Genomic DNA, 25,612 nt, shown 5'->3' on the forward strand with positions numbered 1-25,612 from the left:
ATGCCATGGTGAGGCATGGAGCAGGCTGGCAGGTATACATCCAGTATGTATCTGGGGCACCTGTTTTTCTGGGCTGACTTTTGACACCAGGAAGTTATTCCCCCTCACATTCCCTTTCAACAGGTGCCCCAAGTGCCTGTGTTGGATCCCTGCAATGATAGCCAGGAGGAGTCAGTATGGAAAGTTAACCAATTTAGTATTTTTTAAATAAAGGTTCCCACAGCCCCCACCCCATAAGGTGCTTGTCTTGTCTGTTAATGGGAGTTCTGGGGTGATAGTGAAAAAATATATATACAATGTTTCCTACCATCATCTGATTAATGCCAGTCAACTTACAAACTGTAACTTTGCATCTGCAGTCTGAGATTATGTATCTGTAAATTGTATATTCAGCTTCTCTGAGTGTGCTTTCTTCTTTCTTCTTTGGCTTGGCTTCGCGGACGAAGATTTATGGAGCGGGTAAATGTCCACGTCAGCTGCAGGCTCGTTTGTGGCTGACAAGTCCGATGCGGGACAAGCAGACACGGTTGCAGCGGTTGCAAGGGAAAATTGGTTGGTTGGGGTTGGGTGTTGGGTTTTTCCTCCTTTGCCTTTTGTCAGTGAGGTGAGCTCTGTGGTCTTCTTCAAAGGAGGTTGCTGCCCGCCAAACTGTGAGGCGCCAAGATGCACGGTTTGAGGCGATATCAGCCCACTGGCGGTGGTCAATGTGGCAGGCACCAAGAGATTTCTTTAGGCAGTCCTTGTACCTTTTCTTTGGTGCACCTCTGTCACGGTGGCCAGTGGAGAGCTCGCCATATAACACGATCTTGGGAAGGCGATGGTCCTCCATTCTGGAGACGTGACCCACCCAGCGCAGCTGGATCTTCAGCAGCGTGGACTGGATGCTGTCGACCTCTGCCATCTCGAGTACTTCGACGTTAGGGATGAAAGTGCTCCAATGAATGTTGAGGATAGTAAATACCACAACTAAGGGTGCCATTTTTAAAAAATCCATTACAAAGGCTTGATATTGAATTTCCAGTGATAAATTTTCCATAGCAACAGCTGTTCTCTTGCTGAGACTTTTTTTGCATAATAAATGGAAAACTGTCTTGTTGGTCAGTAGTCAGTTGAGTCTCACTGTACAGGTGCTCGCTAAATCATAAGTGACCTTAAGGAAAGTGTTAACCGATGTCTCGGTACTGAATGGGTTGTAGCGAGCGGCGACACCAGGTGGAGATTTTGTCCAGAAGCCTAGCAGGGCTCTGCACCCTTGGATCTTCTGCCAGAAATTCCATTTGGCGACTGCCTCACTAGCCAAAATCTGTAATCTAAAAGGAATAACTGCCTGACAGGGGGCAAGTGGCAGCTCTTATTCAGCTTGCTTTGCTGTGTCAAAAGCAGCCTATCATTCCGGCCCCAATAGGAATATGGCTTCCTTATGGGAGACCCTATAGGGTGGTTTAAAGAGCATGTTAAAGTGGGATATGTGCTGCCGCCAATAACCTAGGAGATCCACGAGGCTCTGGGTGTCTTTTATTTGAGGAGATGGCAAAAATCAAAGTTTCATTCTTGGCAGTCTAATATCTGGCCTGAGCACCAGGTATCCCCAGGAACAGGACATTCTGGCCGGGGCACTGCACCTTTTCAATATCAATGAGCCAGCCCCGTTTCCTGAGGGAGATTAACATGTGAAGAGGCTCTAAAACAATGGTATAATGGACTACTGACACCTCTGGGAGAGGTTGAATAGGCTGGACATTGCAGCATATTAAACTGTGGCAAAGAGTGTGACTGTGGAATTTGTCTTGCCTCTTGCTCCAAGTAACTGCAAATTCCTCATGTGAGTTGAAATGGAAAGGAATGGAAAAGAAAGCATTCTTGTTGCAGGGTCTGTACTGTGGGCTACAGACAATAAGTCATTTCATGTCAGGCCTCTGCCTGGAAGCCGGCTACAAGAGCAGACTGAAAATTTAAAACTTAGCTTTCAGACAGCAGCCTTAAAAGGCTGCTCCAGTGTTGCATTCATAGAGCCCTGCGGATCTGATGGTGCCGTAGAACTACCCGTCATAAATACGCAGCAGAACAATGGCAGTCTCCTCTACCCATAATCCCCCATGCAGCTGGAAAATGCATTTTGAGCCACACCCAAAGTCTGAAACGGCCTGGTGAGGCTTTCACAGCCTCCAGCTGCTGCCCCCAATGGGTCCTGTTGCCCCGATGGTTTCCACTGGTCCCCTCTGCCCTAACAGCTTCTGCTGCCCTGAAGGCTCTCGATGGCTCCCGCTGCCCCAATGACTTCCTCAACCCTGATGGCTCCTGCCGGTTACCACTGCCCCAGAGGCCCCTGCTGCCCTGATGGCTCCCGCTGGCCCACACTGCCTCGCCAGCCCCCACTGCCCTGATGGCTCCTTCCCGCCGCCCATGCCTTGAAGAGCTCATGGAGGAAGAGGGATGAGTGGGGAGATGGGTCATCAGCTCTTCCAACCAGCCGCTGTACATTCAGGTTAGGCGACGGTGTGCTGTGCTCCGCCAATTATCCTTCTGAGAAGGGTTGGAATCGGTGCCTCGGAGCCCGCCACAGCGCATTCAGAAAAGTATGTCTTTAGGCATAAGGGTGAAGAACCTCCACCTTTACAGACGGGTGTTTTCCCTGCTTGAAAGTGCCTAATCTTAGAGGGAGGGGGAACAACAACTGGTTCCCCTTTGCCTGTCCCATCTGTAATTGTAGCCCAGGCAACCCCGAATGTAAACATGCCCATTAGTATAAAGGGACAGCTGGTGTGCCCTCTTACTAGGTAGGGGGCAGTACTGTCACATGACAGCCACAACCCTTCCCAATACAACAAATGAACTTTTGCTTTTTATATCGAATCCAGATGTTTCTTTACCAAGCATATTAGCTTTGCTTTTTCATATTAGTCAATTTTCTGCGTATAAGTTGAATCTGCATAAAAATGAACTTTTACCTTTAAATGGTTCTATTTCAAGATATTCTAAGTTTCCTTTTAAGATTGTGAAGGATCAATTTACCTATCTTGGTATTACAATTTCTAAGAGTTATAAACATCTTTTTAAGGATAATTTTTCTATTTTATTCAATCAGGTCAAATTATTGCTATTGAGATGGTCACCTTTATCTATTTTCATGATTGGTCATATTAATTCTATTAAAATGAACATTTTACCTACATTTTTGTATCTTTTCCAATCTATACCTATTTTCGTTCCCAAATCCTTTTTGTTTTGACTCATTGGATTTGATTATATCTTCCTACATAGGGCAAGGAAAACGCCCCTGGTTAAATAAAGCTCATCTTCAAAAAGCTATAAGGAACTGTGGACTGGCATTTTCTAATTTTAGATTTTATTATTGGGAAGTCAATATATGTCATTTGTTTCTTTTGTTACACTTCAATAATGTACTTGACCACCCTTCATGGGTAGAAATGGAACTGATTTTACTATGTTGGCAATTTTGTGGTCTTTTTTATCCTCTATATAAATTAACTGATAATCTGATAATTAGACATAGTTTGAGAATATGAGGACAATTTAGGAGGTATTTTGGATTTCAGAGTTTTTCTCTTTCCAGCCCTATTATATCTAATCATCTTTTTCAACCTTCCTTACAAAATTACTGTCTTTAATGATTGGCACAGACCTTTTTATTCTGAGTAATATTACTTCTTTTGAACAACTGGTGGTAAAATTTAAATTTACAAGTTAGACATTTTGTTCAATCTCAGATTCCTGACTTTCTGTGAATTCCCAAGGCAAATATTCTTAATATACTTTTTTACAACTTTTTCATAAAACTTTAATATCTCTTATTTATAATAATTTATGATTTAAGAATAGCCTTGTTAATTAAAATCAAGAACGACTGGGAGAAGGAGTTGAATTTTTCATTCTCAGATGAGGTTTGGGACTCTATTTGTAATCTGATTAATACTACCTCCTTTTGTTAATGAAACTGTTGCAATTTAAAGTGGTCCATAGAGTATATATGTCCAAAGTTAAATTGTCTCATTTTTTTCAGATATAAATCCTCTATGTGACAAATGCAAATTTGGTGATGCTTCTTTGGTTAACATGTTCTGGACTTGACCTAGTTTAGAAAAATTTTGGAAAGATATCTTTCAAACAATATCGGTGATTCTTAAGTTTAAATTAAAACCTTGCCCTTTAATTCCTCTATTCAGATCATTTCAAGATGATGATGTTTTACTGAATCCAACTCAAAACCGAATTTTATCTTTTGCTTCACTGATAACTCGACAAACAATTTTGATTAAATGGAAAGAAAATACTCCACCTACAGATACACAATGGTTTATTTTAAAATTTTCACACTGTGAACCATATCAATCAAAATACATACAAACATTTCCCTCTTAAATGTACATGGTGGCATTTTCTCCCCTTTTTCCCCCGTACCTTTCCTCCCCCTTCCCACCCCCCCCAACCCATTAAACGTTCAAAGTATACAATACAATAAAACCATTAAACAATGTCATCACACAATGAAAATAAAGAAGAAAATTGTGTCATCTACTTTTACACACTGGATTAAGTCATTTTGTCTTCTTCTCATTCTATCATTTTAGGGGGTGGAGGTCCGAGGCAAGCCCTCTCTGTTATGTTCCATGTATGGTTCCTAAATTTGTTCAAATAATGTGACTTTATTTTTGAAATTGTATGTTATTTTTTCCAATGGAATACATTTATTCATTTCCGTGTACCATTGCTGTACTCTCAGGCTCTCTTCTGATTTCCAAGTTGACATTATACATTTTTTTGCTACAGCTAAGGCTATCATAATAAATCTTTTTTTGTGCTTCATCCAGTTTGAGGCCTAATTCTTTATTTCTTATATTACTTAGAAGAAAGATCTCTGGATTTTTTGATATGTTGCTTTTTGTGATTTTATTTAATACCTGATTTAGATCTTCCCAAAACTTTTTCACTTTCTCACATGCCAAAATTGCATGTACTGCTGTTTCCATTTCCTTCTTACAGCGAAAACATCTATCTGATAATGTTGGATCCCATTTTTTAATACTTTTGGGGGTTTGATATATACCTTGTGTTTATTATATTCTTCATAGTTCCAGAGCATAACTCTTCCCATATTTCATTTTTTTATAACCATATAACCATATACAGCACAGAACAGGCCAGTTTGGCCCTACTAGTCCATGCTAGAACAAATCCCCACCCTCCTAGTCCCACTGACCAGCACCTGGTCCATACTCCTCCAATCCTCTCCCCTCCATGTAATTATCCAGCCTTTCCTTAAATGTAAATAACGTTCCTGCTTCAACCACCACCATCGGAAGCTTATTCCATATCCCAACTACCCTTTGCGTGAAGAAATTTCCCCTCATGTTCCCCTTATAATTTTCCCCCTTCAATCTCAAACCATGGCCTCTGGTTTGAAAATCACTCACTCTTAATTGAAAAAGCCTATCCACGTTGACTCTCTCTGTCCTTTTTAAAATCTTGAACACCTCCATCAAATCCCCCCTCAATCTTCTACGCTCCAGAGAAAAAAGCCCCAGGCTGCTCAACCTTTGTCTTTAACTCAAACCCTGACATCCTGTCAACATTCTCGTGAACCTTCTCTGCACTCTCTCTATTTTTTTTATATCCTTCCTATAATTTGGTGACCAAAACTGCACACAGTATTCCAAATTTGGCCTCACCAATGCTTTGTACATTTTCATCATAACATCCCAACTCTTGAATTCAATACTCCGATTTATGAAGGCCAACATTCCAAATACCTTCTTCACCACTCTATCTACCTGAGTATCAACATTGAGGGTACTATTTACCATAACTCCTAAATCCCTTTGTTGCTCTGCACTCCTCAATTGTCTACCATTCAATGTATATGACCTATTTAGATTTGCCTTTCAAAATGCAACACTTCACACTTATCTGTATTAAATTCCATCAGCCATTTCTCAGCCCACTCCTCTAGCTTTCCTATATCTCTTTTTTAAGCTACGGTAATCTTCCTCACTGTCCACAATACCACAATATCATCTGCAAACTTACTTATCCAATTCACCACCCCTTCTTCCAGATCGTTAATATATATAACAAACAATAGTGGATCCAGGACCAATCCCTGAGGAACTCCATTAGTCACCGGCCTCCAATTTGACAAACAATTTTCTACCACTACTCTCTGACCATAGCTGAATCCATTTCACTACCTCCTTATTTATACCTAATGCCTTCACCTTTTTTCCTAACTTCCTGTGGGGAACTTTGTCAAAAGCTTTACTAAAGTCTAAATAAACAACATCCACAGCCTTCCCTTCATCAATCTTTTTTTGTAACCCCCTCAAAAAACTCCATAAGGCTTGTTAAGCATGATCTACCCCTGACAAAACCATGCTGACTACTACCTATCAATGTCTGTTCTTCAAAATATTTGTAAATGCCATCCCTCAGAACACTTTCCATCAACTTACCCAGCACAGATGTCAGACTCAGAGGTTTATAATTTCCAGGCTTACATTTGGACCCTTTCTTAAACAGCAGAACAATATGAGCTACCCTCCAATCCTCTGGCACTACCCCCATGACCAGTGACATCCTAAATATCTCTGTTAATGGCCCCACTATCTGTACAGTGTCTCCCTGAGTGTCCTTGGGAATACTTTGTCCGGACCCAGAGATTTGTCCACTTTTATCTTTTTTAACACAGCCATCACTAACTCCTCGGTTATCCTTATATGATTCATGACCTCCCCACTATTTTTCTTTACTTCAACTGGTACAATATTTTTTTTTCCCTAGTAAATACCGAGGAAAAGAAATCATTTAAAATTTCCCCCATCTCCTCTGACTTCTCACAGAGCCTACCCTCCCTATCTACAAGGGGTCGAATTCTATCCTTCACTAATCTTTTACTTTTAATCTACCGATAGAAACCCTTTGGATTTATTCTTACTCTGCCTGCCAAAGCCTCTTCGTGCCTCTTTTTGGCCTTTCTAAATTCTTTCTTAAGATTTTTTTCTACATTCCTTGTAGTCCTCTTTCAATTTCTCAGCACCCTGCTGTTTATACCTTTGTACACCTCCCTCTTTCTCTTAACCAAATTTCTAATATTCCTCGAAAACCAAGGCTCCCTATGACTTCCAGCCTTTCCTTTGATCCTCAATGGGTCATATCTACTCTGTACTCTCAAAATTTCTTCTTTGAATATTCTCCATTTTTCATTTACATCCTTTCCTGAAAAAAATCATGTCCCACTCAATACTCCCAAATCCATTCTTATTCCTTCGAAATTTGCTTTTCTCCAGTCCAGAACCTCAACTTTAGGCCCTTCTTTGCTCTTCCCTAAAACTACCCTAAAACTAATAGAGTTGTGATCACTAGACCCAATTTGTTCTCCAACATTAACCTCAGACACCTGACCTATCTCGTTCCCTAACAGGAGATCCAGTATTACACCGTCCCGAGTTGGTTCCTCTACGTATTGATTAAGAAAACTATCTTGTACACATTTGACAAACTCTAGCCCATCCAGCCCTCTTACTGTATGGGTATCCCAATCAATGTGAGGGAAGTTAAAATCTCCCATGATCACTGCCTTATGTTTATTACACATATATGCTATCTCCTTACAAATTTGTTCTTCCAATTTTCTTGGCCCATTTGGTGGTCTATAATACACTCCTATTAGTGCCCTCATGCCTCCTCCATCCCTCAATTCCACCCAAACAGCCTCACTGGACGATCCCTCCAAACCATCCTGCCACCTCACGGCAGAAATGTCCTCCTTAACAAGCAGAGCAACTCCTCCCTCTTTTTTTTAGCCCCCTGTTCTATTACATCTGAAACATTTGTATTCTTGAATATTTAGTTGCCAGTCCTGTCCCTCCTGTAACCAGGTCTCACTAATTACCACAACATCATGATTCCAAGTGCCAATCCATGCTCTAAACTCGTCTACCTTGTTCACTATGCTTCTTGCATTAAAGTACATGCATTTCAGAGAATGACCCTCACATATATTCCCTTTTCTACCTTTTACCTTAACCTCCATCCTTCCTTTGTTATCTTTATCATTCTTAACTAGGTGGCCATGCACCCTGGACACTGCTCGCAAACTCTGCTCCCCACCCCCCTGCCAAACTAGTTTAAACTCTCCCCCACAGCTCTACCAAATCAGCTTGCCAGGATATTGGTTTCCCCTCCTGTTCAAGTGGAGTCCGTCCCTTTTGTACAGGTCCGACTTTCCCCAGAAGAGATCCCAATGATCCAAAAATCTTATCCCCTGCCCCCTGCACCAGCTCTTTAGCCACGCATTCATCCTCCACATCCTCTCTTGCGCGTGGCACCGGCAGCAATCCAGAGATTACTACCTTAGAGGTCCTGTTTTTTAACTTCCTGCTAAATTCTATGTATTGCTGTTTCAGAACCTCATCCCCACATCTAACTAAGTCATTGGTCCCCACATGGACCACGACTTCTGCCTGCTCACCTTCCCCTTGCAGAATTCTGTGAACTTGATCAGAGACATCCCTGACCCTAGCACCAGGGAGGCAACAGACCAACCTGGATCCCCGATCTTGTCCAAGAAACGTCCTATCTGTCCCTCTGACAAGCGAGTCCCCAACCACAATTACCCTGTTCTTATCCCTCCTTCCCTTCTGAACCTCAAGGGCAGCCCCTGTGCCAGAGACCTGACCCCCATGACTCGTCCCTGATAGGCTGTTTCCCCCAGCAATATCCAATGCCAAATACATGTTGCTGAGGGGCACTTCCACAGGGGTACTCTGTACTGGCACTCTCCCTCCTTTCCTCACAGTCACCCAATTCCCTGACTCCTTCCTTCTAGGGGTGACTGTCTCCCTGTAACTCCTCTCTATCACTGCCTCTGCTTCCCTTATGATCCTCAGTTCATCCAATTGCAACTCAAGCTTCCTAACACGGTTGCTCATGAGTTGCAATTGGATGCACCTTTTATCTTTATGTTTAAATTTCTTTCCCACTTTTGTTTGGCTTATAGCTTATTTCATCATTTTCCTTCTCTTGCAGCTTGATGTACATGGTCATTATAAATCTTTTTATTATCATTGTTTCTGTAATCACATATTCAAAGCTGCTTCCTTCTGGTAATCTCAGTCTGCTTCCCAATTTATCCTTTAAATAAGCTTTCAGTTGATGGTATACAAACATTGTACCATGAGTTATTCCATATTTGTACTTCATTTGTTCAAATGTTAATAAATTATTTCCCAAAAAGCAATTTTCTATTCTTTTAATTCCTTTTCTCTCCCATTCTCTAAAGGAAAGGTTATTTATTGCAAAAGGGATTAGTTGATTTTGCATCAATAATAATTTTGGTAGTTGGTAATTTGTTTTTTTTTTCCCCTTTCTAAGTGAATCTTCTTCCATATATTGAGTAAATGATGCAGTACTGGTGAGCTTTTATATTGCACGAGCTTTTCATCCCACTTATAAAGTATATGTTCCGTCCGGTACCTTCTCCCCTTTTTTATCTAGCTCTATCTTAGTCCAATCTGGTTTTTCTCTTGTCTGATAAAAGATAAATACCTTAATTGTGGTGCTCTATGATATAAGGATCGACAACGAGATAGACTCGCCAAGGCAAATAGCGCCTTTGGAAGACTACACAAAAGAGTCTGGTAAAACAACCGAGTGAAAAACCTCACAAAGATTAGCGTATACAGAGCCGTTGTCATACCCACACTCCTGTTCGGCTCCGAATCATGGGTCCTCTACCGGCATCACTTACGGCTCCTAGAACGCTTCCACCAGCGTTGTCTCCGCTCCATCCTCAACATTCATTGGAGCAACTTCATCACCAACATTGAAGTACTCGAGATGGCAGAGGCCGACAGCATTGAATCCACGATGCTGAAGATCCAACTGTGCTGGGTAGGTCATGTCTCCAGAATGGAGGACCATCGCCTTCCCAAGATCATGTTATATGGCGAGCTCTCCACTGGCCACCGAGACAGAGGTGCACCAAAGAAGAGGTACAAAGGCTGCCTAAAGAAATCTCTTGGTGCCTGCCACATTGACCACCACCAGTGGGCTCATATCGCCTCAAACCGTGCATCTTGGCGCCTCACAGTTTGGCGGGCAGCAACCTCCTTTGAAGAAGACTGCAGAGCCCACCTCACTGACAAAAGGCAAAGGAGGAAAAACCCAACGCCCAACCCCAACCAACCAATTTTGCCATGCAACCGCTGCAACCATGTCTGCCTGTCCCACATCGGACTTGTCAGCCACAAACAAGCCTGCAGCTGACGTGGACATTAGCCCTCCATAAATCTTCGTCCGCGAAACCAAGCCAAAGAAAATAATTTTTAAAGTTCGGTAGCTCGAAACCACCTTATTTGTACCATTCTGTTAATTTATCTAATGCTATCCTCGGTTTCCTCCCTTTCCATAAGAATTTCTTTATTATTCTCTTTAGTTCATTTAAGAATTTGTCTGTTAAAGGAATAGGTAACAATTGAAATAAGTATTGTATCCTTGGGAAGACATTCATTTTAATGCAATTTACCCTCCCTATCAATGTTAGTGTCAATTGTTTCCAATATTCTAAATCATCCTGTAATTTCTTCATTAATGGCTGATAATTTGTACAGTGGGCTTAAATTATTATCTAATCTAATACCTAGGTATCGGATTGCTTGTGTTTGCCATTTAAATGGTGATAATTTTTTAAATTCTGTATAATCCGCATTATTCATTGGCATTGCTTCACTTTTATTTGCGTTGATCTTGTACCCTGATGTTTCTGCATATTCCTTTAATTTCTTATGTAGTTCTTTTATTGGTATTTCTGGTTCTGTTAAGTATACTATGATGTCATCTGCAAATAAACTGTTTTTTTACTCCTTTTTTTAATCCTTTTTATTTTATTTTCTGTTCTTATCAATTCTGCCAATGGTTCTATTGCTAAAGTGAACAGTGAAGGAAATAGTGGACATCCCTGCCTAGTTGACTACTTAATTTAAATTGGTTTGATATATATCCATTTACTGTCACCTTCGCCAATGGTCCATTATATAATGCTTTAATCCAATTAATATATTTTTCTGGTAGGTTGAACCTCTGTAATACTTTGAATAAATAATTCCATTCTATCCTGTCAAAGGCTTTTTCTGCATCTAAAGTAACAACCACTGTTGGCATCTTATTTCCTTGAACTGCATGAATTAAATTAATAAATTTACAGACATTATCTGCTGTTCGTCTTTTCTTAATAAATCCAGTTTGATCTTGTTTTACTATTTTTGGTACACAGTCAGCCAATCTGTTTGCTAATAATTTTGCTATTATCTTATAATCTGAATTAAGTAGAGATATTGGTCTATATGATACTGGTGTTAGTGGATCCTTCCCCGTCTTTGGTATTACTGTAATTATTGCTGTCTTACATGAATCTGGCAAGTTTTGTGTTTCTTCTATCTGGTTCATTACTTCCAGGAGAGGAGGAATTAATAACTCTTTAAATGTTTTATAGAATTCTATTGGGAATCCATCCTCTCCAGGCATTTTATTGTTTGGCAGTTTTTTAAAATATATCCTGTATTTCCTCTATTTCAAGTGATTTTATCAGCTTGTTTTGCTCCTATTCTTGCAATTTCGGCAGTTCAATTTTAGCTAAAAACTCTTTTATTTTATCATCTTTCCCCTCGTTCTCAGTTCGTTATAATTGTTCATAAAATTCCATAAAGTTCTCATTAATCTCCATTGGATTATATGTAATTTGTTTGTCCTTTTTCCTTGATGCCAATACCGTTCTTTTAGCTTGTTCTGTTTTAAGTTGCCAGACTAATATTTTGTGTGTGTTTTTCTTCTAGCTCATAATACTTTTGCTTTATTTTCATTATGTTCTTCTCCACCTTATACACTGTTAATGTTTCATATTTTATTTTTTAGTCGGCCAATTCTCTTATTTTTGTTATATCTTCCCTTGTTGCTAATTCTTTTTCTATTCTTACTATCTCACTTTCCAACTGTCTATTTCCCGATTGTAGTCCTTTTTCATCTTAGTTACATAACTTATTATCTGCCCTCTAATGAAGGCTTTCATTGCATTCCATAATATAAATTTGTCTTTCACTGATTCCGTATTTATTTCAAAGTACATTTTAATTTGGCATTTAATAAATTCTCTAAATTCTTGTCTTTTAAGTAGCATGGAGTTTAAACTCCATCTCTATGTTCTTGGTGGGATGTCCTCCAGTTCTACTGCTAATAACAGGGGTGAGTGATCAGATAGCAATCTAGCTTTATATTCAGTTTTTCTAACTCTCCCTTGAATATGGACCAACAACAAAAACATATCAATCTTTGAGTATGTTTTATGGCTATTCAAATAATATAAGTAATCCTTCTCCTTTGGGTGCTGCCTCCTCCATATATCCATAAGTTTCATTTCCTGCATTGATTTAACCATAAATGTGGTCACTTTATTCTTTTTGCTAGTCTTTTGTCCAGTTTTATCCAACATTGGGTCCAAATTAAGGTTAAAATCCCCTCCTATCAATATATTCCCCTTTGTATCTACAATCTTAAAAAAATATCTTGCATAAACTTTTGATCCTCTTCATTAGGTGCATATATATTGATCAAATTCCAGAATTCTGAATATATCTGACACTTTATCATTACATACCTCCCTGCTGGATCTATTATTTCCTCCTCTATTTTGATTGGTACATTTTTATTTATTAATATAGCTACATCTCTGGCTTTTGAATTATATGATGCTGCCACTACGTGCCCTACCAAGTCTCTCCTTCATTTATTATGTCTACTTCAGTTAGATGCGTTTCCTACACAAATGCTATGTCTATATTTTCTTTTTTCAGGAAATGTAATAGCCTTTTTCATTTAATTTGATTATGTATTCCATTAATATTTATAGTCATATAGTTCAAAACAGCCATCTCATATTCTGTTTACACGTCATTTCCGCTTCCTCACCACCACCTTCCCCCTTTTCCCCATTTTCATCTCTCAGTTTTCCCTTTTTCAACTCAATGTATGACAACACTTTTAAAACATAAAATACTTCAACAACTCCCACATCTAAAATTCCCTAACCCCAAATTCCCCCGCCCCCCACTCTGAGTTGCCCCTTGTCCCTTGCCGGGCAACCATAACTCCCCTCTCCATTTGGATTGCGAACCTGCTCGCAAACGCCAACTGATTTCACAGTGACTCTTATTCTCTCCCATCCAACCCCCTCCATAAAACTTTTATCTTCACATATAACAAAGCTCACCTTCTTCCCCCCCTTACTTCCTTTCTTCCCTTTTCTTTCCCTTCTTTAGTTCTTACTTATACATTATTTTTACATCTTTATATGTAGTTTGTCATCGTTCTTCGTTCTTGTTACATCTCTTCATCTCTCCTTCTGTCCTGCAGACGTTCTGCAAATTCTCGTGCTTTCTCAGGATCTGAGAACAGTCTGTTTTGCTCCCCCCGGATAAATATTTTAAGCACAGCTGGATATCTTAACATAAATTTATAGCCTTTTTTCCATAAGATCGATTTTGCTCTGTTAAAATCCTTCCTCTTCGTTAGGAGTTCAAAACTTATGTCTGCGTTTATATATATAAAAAAAAAAAAAAAAAAAATTTTTGACCCTTGTATTCCAATGGTTTTTTGTCTTCTCTAATTTTATTCCTTGCCCTCTTCAGTATTTTCTCTTGTCGTGTATCTCAGAAATTTTACTAAAATGGATCTTGGTTTTTGTTGTGTCTGTGGCTTCGGGGCTAGTGTTCTATGTGCCCTTTCTATTTCCATTCCTTCCTGTATTTCTGGCATTTCCAGGACCTTTGCGATCCATTCTTTTATAAATTCTTTCATATTTGTGCCTTCTTCATCTTCCTTTATGCCCACTATCTGTATGTTGTTTCGCCTACTATAGTTTTCCATTATATCCATCTTCTGTGCTAACAACTCTTGTGACTCTTTAAATTTTTGTCACTTTCTTCCAATTTTCTTCTTAAGTCATTCACTTCCATCTCTATAACTGTTTCTCGTTCTTCCACATTTTCTAATCTTTTCCCTATTTCTGTCATGACCAGCTCTATTCTATTCACTTTTTCTTCTGTACTTTTCACTTTTCTTTTCATTTCACTAAATTCTAATGTCAACCATTCTTTTAATCCTCTCATTTGTTCTTGAATTTTTAAAAATTTATATACAGTCCATCTATTTTACCTTCCATTCCTCTGTGCAGAGCTTGGTCTTCTTCTTCCTCTTCTTTTGTGTCTGCACCTGTGTTTGTGTCTTCTACTTCTCTTCCTTGTATCTGTGACTCTTCTGACTTTCTTGTTGAGCTGCTTGCCTCACTTTGCTGGGCATCTTCTGAATGGCTTCTTGCTGTTGGTCCTCTTCTTCTGGGCTAGTCATCTATTGGGTCTCCTGTTGCTGATCTTCTTTCCTATCACTCTTTTTCCTGTTGCTTTCCTCTTCTTCCAGCTGAGAGCCCTGATATCGGACGTCCCTCAGCTGGGTCCCCCTCCCGTCGGAGTTTTGTTTTTCCTTAGTGTGCACATTGCGTGCTTCTGTTTGGCTCAGAGAGCCATTTTTGCAGTCCAGCGGTTGAGAGGTCGTGACTCTGCGGGGTCGTCATCAACCTTGGGGAGCGGGCTCTTCTCTCCATGATGGCTCCCTGTTTCTTCATGCAGGTAAGGCCTTCTCCTTTCTCTTCCAGCGTTTTTTATTCTTTTTTTTCCCATTGTTTTTACTTTTTCCTTCTTGGGTGCCATTTTCTTTCTTTTCTCCACAACTTTAACTTTTGTTTGTTTTGTTTTTTGTTTCTTGAACTTTGTATTTTCTTCACTTTATTTCTTCTTTTCTGGAGAGGGCTGGTATTCTCCTACTGGCCACTACTCCATCACATGACTCTCCCCAGATACACAATGGTTAAGTTATATTATGACTTGTTTAAGTTTAGAAAAATTTAGATATCCCATTAAAGAGTCAAATATTAACTTCCAAAAGACATGGGGCCCATTTATAGACTATTATCATAACCTAAAGAATTAGGGTTGTTCTGAAGCCTTGGTGTGGTGCTGTCCCTCTCCAGGTTGCTATCACTTGATTCCTACATGTTTTGAATTATTATTATTTTTTCTTATCTTTTGAATTGTACATTACAATATATAATTGTACTGTTCAATTTTACATAATATAAACATTAATAAAATATTTTAAAAAGAAAAATACATAAATTTAAAATTATAAAATTAAATGTTCTCAGAAGTAACAAATAATCCTTTGGTGAAGATGGGAGCAAATATTCAGCTAGAGGAGTGCGTTGGTCATGCTTTGCTCATAATTGTTGTTTGAATAAATTTGCCCAGAATGAAGAGCTGGTTGATTCCGCTCACTGTTGGGGTAACTCTCTTAAAGTATTTCCTTATCCCTGCTTAGTAGATGGTTTATCTGTAAACTTGGGGGAGGGATGGTTATTTATCTACAATGTTATTATTTGCCTTTTGGATGGCTCCATGGATGGGAGGAACTTGCAGATACAGCGACAGTTAAATGTTTTCAAAGAACATGACTGAAAATAAAGTAAAATGCTTTAGGGTTTATATATTTTTATTATTTTTTTTATATTTTATTTACAAATTTTCAAGTCAAACAGTGCAAAACACAAAATAAGTTTCTGGTAAAAAAAGCAATAAACATCCATTAACAGCTATTGCATGTTTTTAACTATAATTAACCGTACCTCCCTTCCCATGAGAAAAAGAATATAGAGAGCAAGAAAACAAGATAGTGCAAGACTAAACTAAAAAGAGAGAAAAAATAAGAGGTTGTCAAGTATGCACCATCCACCTTCCGGGCCTTAAATTATCTAGCTTTTCTAGTTGCAGGGGAGGCTTACAGATGGGGTGCTCCGAAGCGAGGGGGAAAACTATACAGCTATTTGTCATAACAATGGCTGCCAAATGTTGTTGATAAAAACATCTTATTTTTTCCTCAAGGGGAACACAACTTTACATTTCTGCAAAGGTTTATATATTCATGCATGTGAAGTTTGTTCAGTGTAAGTACATTATAGTATTTTTGCCTTTTAAACTGTTTATTCTTAATGTAGGTGTATTAGTTAGGTATTGTAATAGTAAGTCGCAAGGAACTGGAAAATACACTTATCCGGCATCTACCAATCCTCATAGGTGCTGGATACCAGGGGTGTATTGCAGTTGGAATACTAAGCACCAATGATTTTCTTCCTTCTGATCCATTTCATGGCAATGTGCTGACATGTGCTTAATGAAGACAGAATTCAACTTGACTAATAAACTTTCATAGTTGAGGTAAGTCCTGAAATATGAGGGTGAAATATAAGGGAAACTAAAAATAGTGTCAAGCACCTTAATTTTCCCTGTGATTAACCATTTTGGAAAGTTAAGCCCTTTTAACACTGAAAAGCCCCATTATTGCTGTATATATGACCCGTCTTTGGAATCCAGCTTGCTTGATGGAGTCACTTCCGTATATCTTGGAACACTGTATACTGGAACTCAGGAGCCTCACCTGAGGCGCAAGACAACAAACTGGTGACAGCCTCTGGAACCTCAGCTTAGACTCACCATTGTATTATGGTGGTATGCTACCCCATGTGAATATTGATCTATCAGTTGTATTTTTTGTGTCAGTCTCACCACAGTGTTTGTGCTGGTCTGTCAGTTTACTGGAGCATTGAGGAGGGCCCTTTCTAAATGTTTTGTCGAACTGCCAAGTGGTGTGCATCTCCAGGAGACAATGGATGGATTTGCAGAACGGAGGTATCCAATGTGTGCTGGTACCATTGATGGCACACATATTCCCATCATCGTCCTCCATGATGACACACATGCCATCTACAATCAGAAAGGGTGTACTCGATTGTTCTTCAAGCTGTTGTTGACCACAACTACTGGTAAGGATTTTGACCTGAGTTACAATTATCTGACTTTATCAGTGAATGTGTAATGTGTTTCATATGTCGCTCTATACACCTATTCCTTTGTTTTTCCAGCTTCACAATGTGTGTGGGGGGGTTGGACTGCCACATAGATGATGCTCGAGTTTTAGCTAAGTCACCCATCTACAGAAAGGCTGAAAATCAAGGCAGGTTCATCTTCCCACGTGAAATAAGTTTATATAACCTCACTGCACTATAATGTATGTGTGGATCATAAAATAAATCATTGTTTTATTGTCTCATGTAACCATGTTTATGTATGAAATGTTTATATATTAAACGGAAGGAATGATTGACTGACTCAACTTCAAATGAAACTTATGACAAGTTCAAGGCTTTGTTTCTATCTATTATTGTAAAGTGGCCTCTTGAAAACATTAGTGAACTGATTCTGATTTCAGAGGTTGCATGTTTTTATAAATCTACATTGTTCTGCCCACAGAAATCCAGAACTGTTAATGAAGTGGAAATCTCCGTGTATCTGATAGGAGACCCAGCTTACTCCCTCAGGAAGTGGCAGTTGAAGGAGTTCATTCACACACTCAATCAATGGGAGTGTAACTTTAACTTCAATTTGAGCTCCCAGACAACATGACCCCCCTCTCAATCTCATCATCAGAATCCAAAGGACCACGTTTGGGGATGACTTGATTGCAGAAGCTGCCGGAAGGTTGACAAGTATGTGACGTCCAACTGCCTTTGGGCTTCGCTCTGGGTTTTCTGTAGGGAGCTGCACAGTTTGTAGGAGCTGTTGGCAACTTAGTTCAAGGGACTCACGCCAGGCTGAGTACTTCTGGAGACTGGCTTGTGAGAACCAGGTATCGGAACTGGGATTCGAGAAAATGTTAATTCAGGGCAAGGAGGGCTCCTGAAGGGCCCTAGGTTCTGAAGGCTTCCTCATCCTATCAGAGGTTTGGATCTGGGTTTGGGTTCCTGATTGAACTGAACTGAAATCTTGTGTGGCTGCAGAGGCTGCGCAAGTGCTGGAGGCTAATTCACAGACATTTGGTGACTCTGGGGGGGGGGGGGGGGGGGGGCGGGGGGGGGGGAGGAACGACTTTCTTTCATTTCTCTTTCTCTGACTGGAATGGTAATGCTAATGGTGAATCTTTGCCTGCCTGATGGCACTAAATTACATATATTACATTTATTTTTCTTATTATATGACTATAAATAGTGTCTGATATCTGATCTGAGCTAGTTTACAGTCTAAACTTTTAACATTACCTCAACCTATTGCTCATGAGAGTTTATGATTTTTGACTTGTGTCATTTAAGCCACATGTTCGGAGATGATGGTGCAGGAGGGAATGTTTCCATATGTTTTTTTTTGTATTTCTGCCATTTAAGAAATGACAGGTCATGGAATTTTTTGACACTCAATTGGCCCAGATAGGAAAAAAAATAGAGGACTAGAAATCTTACCCATTATGACAATTACTTCTTTGCACACTCTGCCAGCATTGTGTGGCAACACAGTTTCAAATCTAAACATAGCCACAAATTCATCCTGCATAAACTTATTTTCTAAGTTTACACCGATGTTGCAAAGGCCCCGAGTATTACTTTAAACAGACAAGGTCCGCTAGTATTATTTCTGCACTTAACTGCTCTCCAGTGATGCTGGTTGGACAGAGTGCTGTTGAGGACAGTTCACTTCTGTGCACCTCTTTTCTCTTTGCTAAAAACATAAGTTAACTTTTCATCCACTCTCCTCATAAACATGTTTTGATTCATGCATATCGCCAGACAATATAAACCTTGAGGCCAATTCGGCACAGGTAATAAAGATGACTTTATTTAGCAGGACCCATCTTCTAAATAAGGCACATCAGGCAATCCTATCCTGCACTCTCCTGCTATCTGCACAAGCACTTTTTATTTTTGTTGCTATTCAATGATGAGGATAAGTAACAATTAAAATTTGCACTCACTTCCTCAGGACTATTGCAGTCAAATATTTTGGGCTACAGTTGAGTGATATCATAGGCCAGAGGTAACACCTTTACATCTCTTCATTACAATTTCATATCAGATAAAGAGAAGAATCAGTATTTATTTCTGACTTCAAACCCAAGCCAGCATGACTATATATATATATAACTACATCTGTGTTGGCTACAACTCTTCAGAAGCTCTTAAACTATATTCAGAATATTTTACAACCTAACTTTCAAAAGCTTTGATTTCAATTTTTGAATCAAAGGTTCTTTTTATTGTCACATCATAAAACATTAAAAATGTATATACCTGCATACTTCAACTTTTGTCTTCTGTAAGCAAACTAAGAGTTTTCATGAGCATTACCCAGTGCCCCTAACAATAGGAGAAAGAGAAGCAAAAGAGAGTCCCTTCAGTGACACTGAGTGTCCATGGATTTGTCTCCATCACTCCCGCAGCCTCTGCAGCCACGCAGACTCCAGTTCAAAACATCGGAAACCCAAGCTCCAAATCCAATCCTCCAATACAATCAGGTAGCCTTCAGCACCCAAGGGCTTTCAGGAGCCCTTCTTCCATTCAGCACCCTCTCAAGTACTGGTTCTGATACATGATTCCCAATTTCCAGTTTCTAGAAGCCCATAGCCTGTGTACATCCTCCGACCACATCACAAGCAGCCCACAGCCTGTGTGGGTTGGGTCCTTCAGCCACTGAGCCACTTGATGGTCCATTGCCATAGTTACCGCCCCATAGGATCGTCTTCTTTGCTACTCTTTCTCAATGTGTGGAGGGGGGGCTTACAAATTTTAGTGCCCTGCGCCGATCCGCTGCTACCCCAGAATTTGCAACTGCTTATGGTGCACTGCCCAGCACAACCACTGCTACCTTGGGCAGAGATTTCATGGTTACAGGATTTTTTAAAAATTACAGTCAGCTCCTTTATCAGGCTGTTGTCAGGTCTGGGTGGTAGGACCCTGTGGAGCAGCGCTGTGTCTCCACTCCAACATCAGCAGCAGTACTGCCATTACAGCCATTCTGGCAGTGCTGTTACATCCAATCAAGGAAGCATAACTTGATTTTCTTAGTTAATCAAATAACAATGTTTGCTGTAAACATTGGGGAACTTTTTTTCCATTCAGTGTGTACTACCTCAATCAAAAGTCATTTCAAATGCCGATCATAGAAGAATCGAGCTGACTTTCATTGTTTTTCAGGTGGGAGAATGGAATTGATTCCAATCTATGTTTTTAAAAGGCTATGGGTCATTAACTCCAACTATATCTTTTTTTTCACTTTTGGATTGATTGAGAGAATTTATTTGAGTGGATGTGTTGCTGTTTGGAGGTTGACAGATATAACCTGAGACAGGCTGTTATAATGCCAGTCAATATCTATCTAATGCATTCTCACCCATGAACAGAAAAACCTTAAATACTGATTTTAATCATAGCTGAAGTAAACAATGATAACATTAAAACCAAATTTACTCAGAGAAATTGCTTCAATCTTCTATTTCTTACTCTTGTTTAAATATCAAAATAGCGTACTGATACCAGTTATTAATAGAACATTAAGAATCGTCAACTTTGTACTTTATTTAAACTAGTAAAGTTCACCTCTGTGTCTTGTGCTAACCAACCATTTGTAAACCTACTTTAAATCAAAGTAAAGTATTACAATCATTTGAGAGTAAAAACAAACTGAAATAGCTGAATTTTCTGAGAATAAAAGAAATCTCGCATCTGATTTTTAAAAACTTCAATGATTACAATCAACTTATTTATTTAATAATTTAATGAGTAAATGATTAATCTAGAAAGTAATGACATTAATAACTGTATTGAAAATAACTGTAATTAAATTGGAATATCACAAACTTTGGTAATGTGTTCTTCCACCTCTTGAGACTCAGCAATCATCTGGCTGGCTAACGTAGTCATAATGATGTTATTTAGAGTGGACAACTGTGCATGGAAGAAAAAAAAGTATAATTAACAATACCATTTCAGTTGGAAAGTCTCAGAACTTAAAAATATCTTAAAAAAATATTTCCAAAGTGTTCTGTTGAAGGATTATTGACATGAAACAATAACATTCCCCAAATCACTGTTTGAACTGCTGAGTATTTCCAGCATCTTTTTTATTATTTCTGATTCGTAGCATCTGTGGTTTTTTGCTTTTGTGAACATTGATTATTATTCTAGAGAAATTATGAACATTTGGAAAAGCAAATGTTTGCAAGCAGCAAGCATTTTGTTTCTTTGAAAAGAAATTAAATGTGTGTGTGTGTGTGTGTGTATGTGTGTGTGTGTAGACAAAGGCATTTGGCCTTTAAAAGAGAGGGACAAAATAAATCCCTTTTTGCCCAATGAGAACATGCTGCCCAATTACACCTAATCAACCTACAATTTTGGTACGATTTTGAACTGTAGGAGGAAACCAGAGCACCTGGAGAAAGCCCTACGCTAACCGTGCCACACCGATGTGTAAGGTTACACATCTCTTCACGTATAATGCCATCTATTAGCTCCCTTGTTCAAGAATTTTCATTAATACTATTGTGGCAGGGAATGTGTCCTGAGCATTAAGGGAGGTACTAGAGTACACAAATCTATCTTACTTTTTCCTTTCTTAAAGTCCTAAATGATAATGTGCATTTTGGCTTTGTGTGATAGGATAAGTTGAGAGAAAATTAGCAGCAACTTTATATCACTCTGACTTGTATCAAATGAGAATGAGAATGTTTATTTCTCTGAGGTGAACAAAGATAATAGTTGTGTTTTCTGACATTTTTTGACTACATTAAAATTCCAAAATCAATATAAAATTTAGTATATTATGAAGTAAAACATGAAAGTTTGCAGACAGTGTGGTAGAAGCAAAAACACAACGCTGGAGAACAGGTCAAACAATGTGCTTTATATAGTAAAGATACATAACCAACATTTTGGGCTTGAGCCCTTCATCAAGACATGAAAAAAATGTTAGCAGGCATCCAAAAAAAAATGGTGGAGGGGTTGGGGGAAGGAAGGAGAGAGGTGCATGGATCCAAAAGCAGGAGATAATAAGGGGGAGGAGGAATGGCTTGGTGAATAGAGAGGGGAGAGGGTGGAGAGCTAAGGGAAAGAAGACAAGGGGAAAGGGAAGGGAGGGAGAATGGAGGGTAGGTTAGCAGAAACCGGAGAAGTCAACGTTAATGCCATCTGGCTGAACAATGCCCAGATGGAAAATCAAGTGTTGTTCCTCCATGGACAGACATATGAGTATGGAAGTGGAATGCAAAATTGAAATGCTGGGCCACTGGGAGATCCCTGTCACTGATGACGACAGATCAAAGGTGCTAAGCGAAGCAATCTCCCAGTCTCTCTGATGTAGAGAAGGCCATACACGGAACACGGAACACTGGATGCAGAAGATCACTTGAAAGGTTTGTTTTGGGACGTGAACTGTGATGATGGAGATGTGGGCGCAAGTGTGGCACTTCCTGCAGCCACAGGGAAAGGTGCCGGTGGGGGGTGGATGCGATTGGTGAGGAGGGATGAGTGCACAAGGGAATCATGGAGGGAGCAGTCCCTACAGAATGCAGAGAATGGAGGAGAGGAGAAGGTGTTCAGTAGTGGGATCATGTTACTCACTCAGATGTGGAGTGGCGGAATGCAGAGATACATAGCTGCGTTCCTTTAGAGAAGATTACTTACAATTTGAGATTTGAGATGCATTCTTGAAAATTTGGTGCCCATATCTACAGACTGAGGGAATCAATTGATAAATATTTTCCTTAACCTTCAACCTTCATTAACCTCCTTTAGATGTATTGTGATAGAGTCTATATATATATATAATATATATATATATGTTTTTGGGAGATAAATTTGGAAACACTTTAAAACAGATATTATTTGAAATACTGGAGCTCTGCCCCATGCTAGACATATCGGGGCCTCAGAGCTTTTGCAAGAGCTTTGAAGAGTGCTCAAGAGACTTCACTAATGGATTGATGTTTACAAAAGTCAACAGATGAAAGATCTTGCTGGAGCCACATATTGTCTGGAGGAGAGCTTGCTATTGTAAGAGGGTCATGTGGTTTTGCAAGCAGAGAGAGTAAAACAGGCTTTCTCTCAGAGAGTCAGAGAGAGAGAGAGAGAGAGAGAGATATCACTTGTACAGTGTTACAGCCATACAGTGTTACAGCCAGTAGAAGTAGCTGGGACTGGAATAGGACAAGCTGGCAAGCCCATTTGGAAGATCTGGTCAAACCCCTTGTGGTACATGTAAGAGGAGAGGACTGGCTGTCTAATGTTGCACTTGGAATAAGAGAAACAAAAAGGAACTCTGTGCTAACCTGAAAGAAAGAGGTTATCATCTGGAGAACCCTGAAGGGGCAAGTTGGTCAACAAGACACTGAAGTGGCTGATTAAAAAGGAACAACAAATCTCTCTCTGAAAACCATCAAGAACCTTCCTGAGTGGTAACCATTTATATTTCAAGCACAAAAGCCAAGTGAACTTTATAAATGTTGAATTCTTTGCACAGTATAAGAATTGCCTGCAACCAGTGAGAAGTGAGATTGGACTGTGAACCAAATAACTTTTCTGAACTTACACACACATTACATACACGTGTGCTTAGAATTAGAAGGGGGTTAAGTTAGGTTAAGTAAATCAATAGAGATAAGTTAAAATGTGATTCTATTTTCATGTTTAACGATAATTAAAAGCAACTTTTGTTTAAGTAACCATTTGAACTAGACTGCCTCATTTTTACGATGGATGTCACATCCTTTACACCTCCATTCTCCATACAGAAAGTCTCAAAGCCCTTAGTTTCTTTCTGGGCAAGAGACCCAACCAGCCACCACCACTACCATCCTCTTCCACCTGGAAGAACTGGTTCTCACTCACAATAACTTCTCTTTGACTCATCTCACTTCCTTCAAATCAAAAGAGTAGCCATGGGTACTCGCATAGATCCCAGCTATGCCTGCCCATTTGTCCAATTCCAAGATCTAGTGGTTAGGTCTCTGGCACAGGGTCTGATCCCTTGGCTCAGAAATGAAGGGGGGAAAAGAGGAGAGCTCTTGTAATTGTGGACTCGCTGGTTAGGGGAGCAGAAAAGATGTTTGCTGAACAAGATCGGGGCTCCTGGTTGGTATATTGCCTCCCATGTGCTAGGGTCAGGGATGTCTCTGATTGAGTACACAGCATTCTGGAGGGGGAGGATGAGCAGTCAGATGTCGTGATCCATGTGGGTACAAATGACATAGATCAAAGTGGGATGATATCCTGAAGAAAGAATATATGGAGTTAGGAAAGAAGTTAAAAAGCAAGTCCTCAAGGCTGGTAATCTTGGGATTGCTGCCTGTGCCATGTGCTAGAGAGGGTAGGAATAGGAAGATGTGGCGGATGAATGCATGGCTGAAGAGTTGGTGCAGGGGGCAGGAGTTCAGATTTGTGGATCATTGGGATCTCTTCTGGGGAAGGTCTGAGCTGTACAAAAGGGACAGTCTGCACTTGAACTGGAGGAAGACCAATATCCTGGTGGGCAGGTTTGCTCGAGCTGTTGGGAGACATTAAACTAATTTGGCAGTGGGTGGGAATCAGAACAAGAGTGCGGAGATTAGGGTAGAAGAACACCTAGATGTAGATGGCTGAGTGGGGATTTGATAGAGGTATTTAAAATTATGAAGGGAATAGATAGACTAGACGTAAATAGACTCTTTCCCCTGAGGGGAGGGGAGGTTAGAACAAGAAGGCATAAGTTAAGGGTAAGGGGGCAAAACTTTAGGAGAAATATAAGAGGATGCTTTTTCATTCAGAGAGTGGTGGCAGAATGGAATGATCTTACAAAAGAGATAGTTGCGGCAGGGTCCCTTCTGTCATTTAAGAGAAGGTTGGATGTGTACATGGATGTGAGGGGGTTGGAGGGTTATGGGCGGAAAGCGGGAGGGAGAGGCTAGTGGAGTTGTTCAAGTGAACCAGCAAGGACTCAAAGGGCCAACATGGCATGTTTCCTCGCTGTAAATGTTTATATATGGTTATATATATATATATATATATGTTTTATATATATAAAATATATATGAAGATTGGTAGTGTTATGGACAGTGAAGAAGGTTATCAAAGCTTGCAGTGGGATATAGGACAGTTAGAAGAGTGGGCTGAAAGATGGCAGATGGAGTTTAATACTGATAAATGTGAGATGCTACATTATGGTAGGACTAATCAGCAAAGGTCATATAGATTAAATGGTAGACAATTGAGTGCAGTAGAACAAAGGAATTTAGGAATTCTGGTACATAATTCACTGAAAGTTAAGTCACATGTAGATAGGGTGGTGAAGGGATTTAGGAATTCTGGTACATAATTCACTGAAAGTTGAGTTATATGTAGATAGGGTGGTGAAGAAAGCATTTGGTATGTTGGCCTTCATAAATCAGAGTATTGAATACAGGAGTTGGGATGTCATGTTGAAGTTGTATAAGGCATTGGTGAGGCCAAATTTGGAATATTGTGTGCAGTTCTGGTTGCCTAATTATAGGAAAGACATAAACAGAATAGAGATAGTGCAGAGGAGATTTACAAGAATGTTGCCTGGGTTTCAGGGTTTGAGTTACAGGGAAAGATTGAGCAGGCTGGGACTTTATTCCCTGGAGTGTAGAAGATTGAGGGGTGATTTGATAGAGGTATTCAAAA

The 25,612-nt window shown here is 39.7% G+C and overlaps 1 protein-coding gene across 3 annotated transcripts in view; it reads right to left on the reverse strand.

Annotated features, from left to right (window-relative positions):
- The window catches only part of dnai4 (dynein axonemal intermediate chain 4), a 190,416-nt gene that overhangs the window by 5,656 nt on the left and 159,148 nt on the right, over positions 1-25,612 (reverse strand). For 2 of the 3 annotated variants that reach the window (XM_069938374.1, XM_069938376.1), the window contains one exon: positions 20,697-20,884. In XM_069938374.1, the coding sequence (XP_069794475.1) occupies positions 20,777-20,884 (108 nt within the window). In that variant the 3' untranslated portion in view covers positions 20,697-20,776. Of the gene's footprint in view, positions 1-20,696; positions 20,885-25,612 lie in introns of those variants that run through there. The other variant, XM_069938375.1, reaches the window with a different exon arrangement.

Source organism: Narcine bancroftii, chromosome 5, assembly GCF_036971445.1.
Source record: "Narcine bancroftii isolate sNarBan1 chromosome 5, sNarBan1.hap1, whole genome shotgun sequence".
Classification (NCBI taxonomy): Eukaryota; Metazoa; Chordata; class Chondrichthyes; order Torpediniformes; family Narcinidae; genus Narcine; species Narcine bancroftii.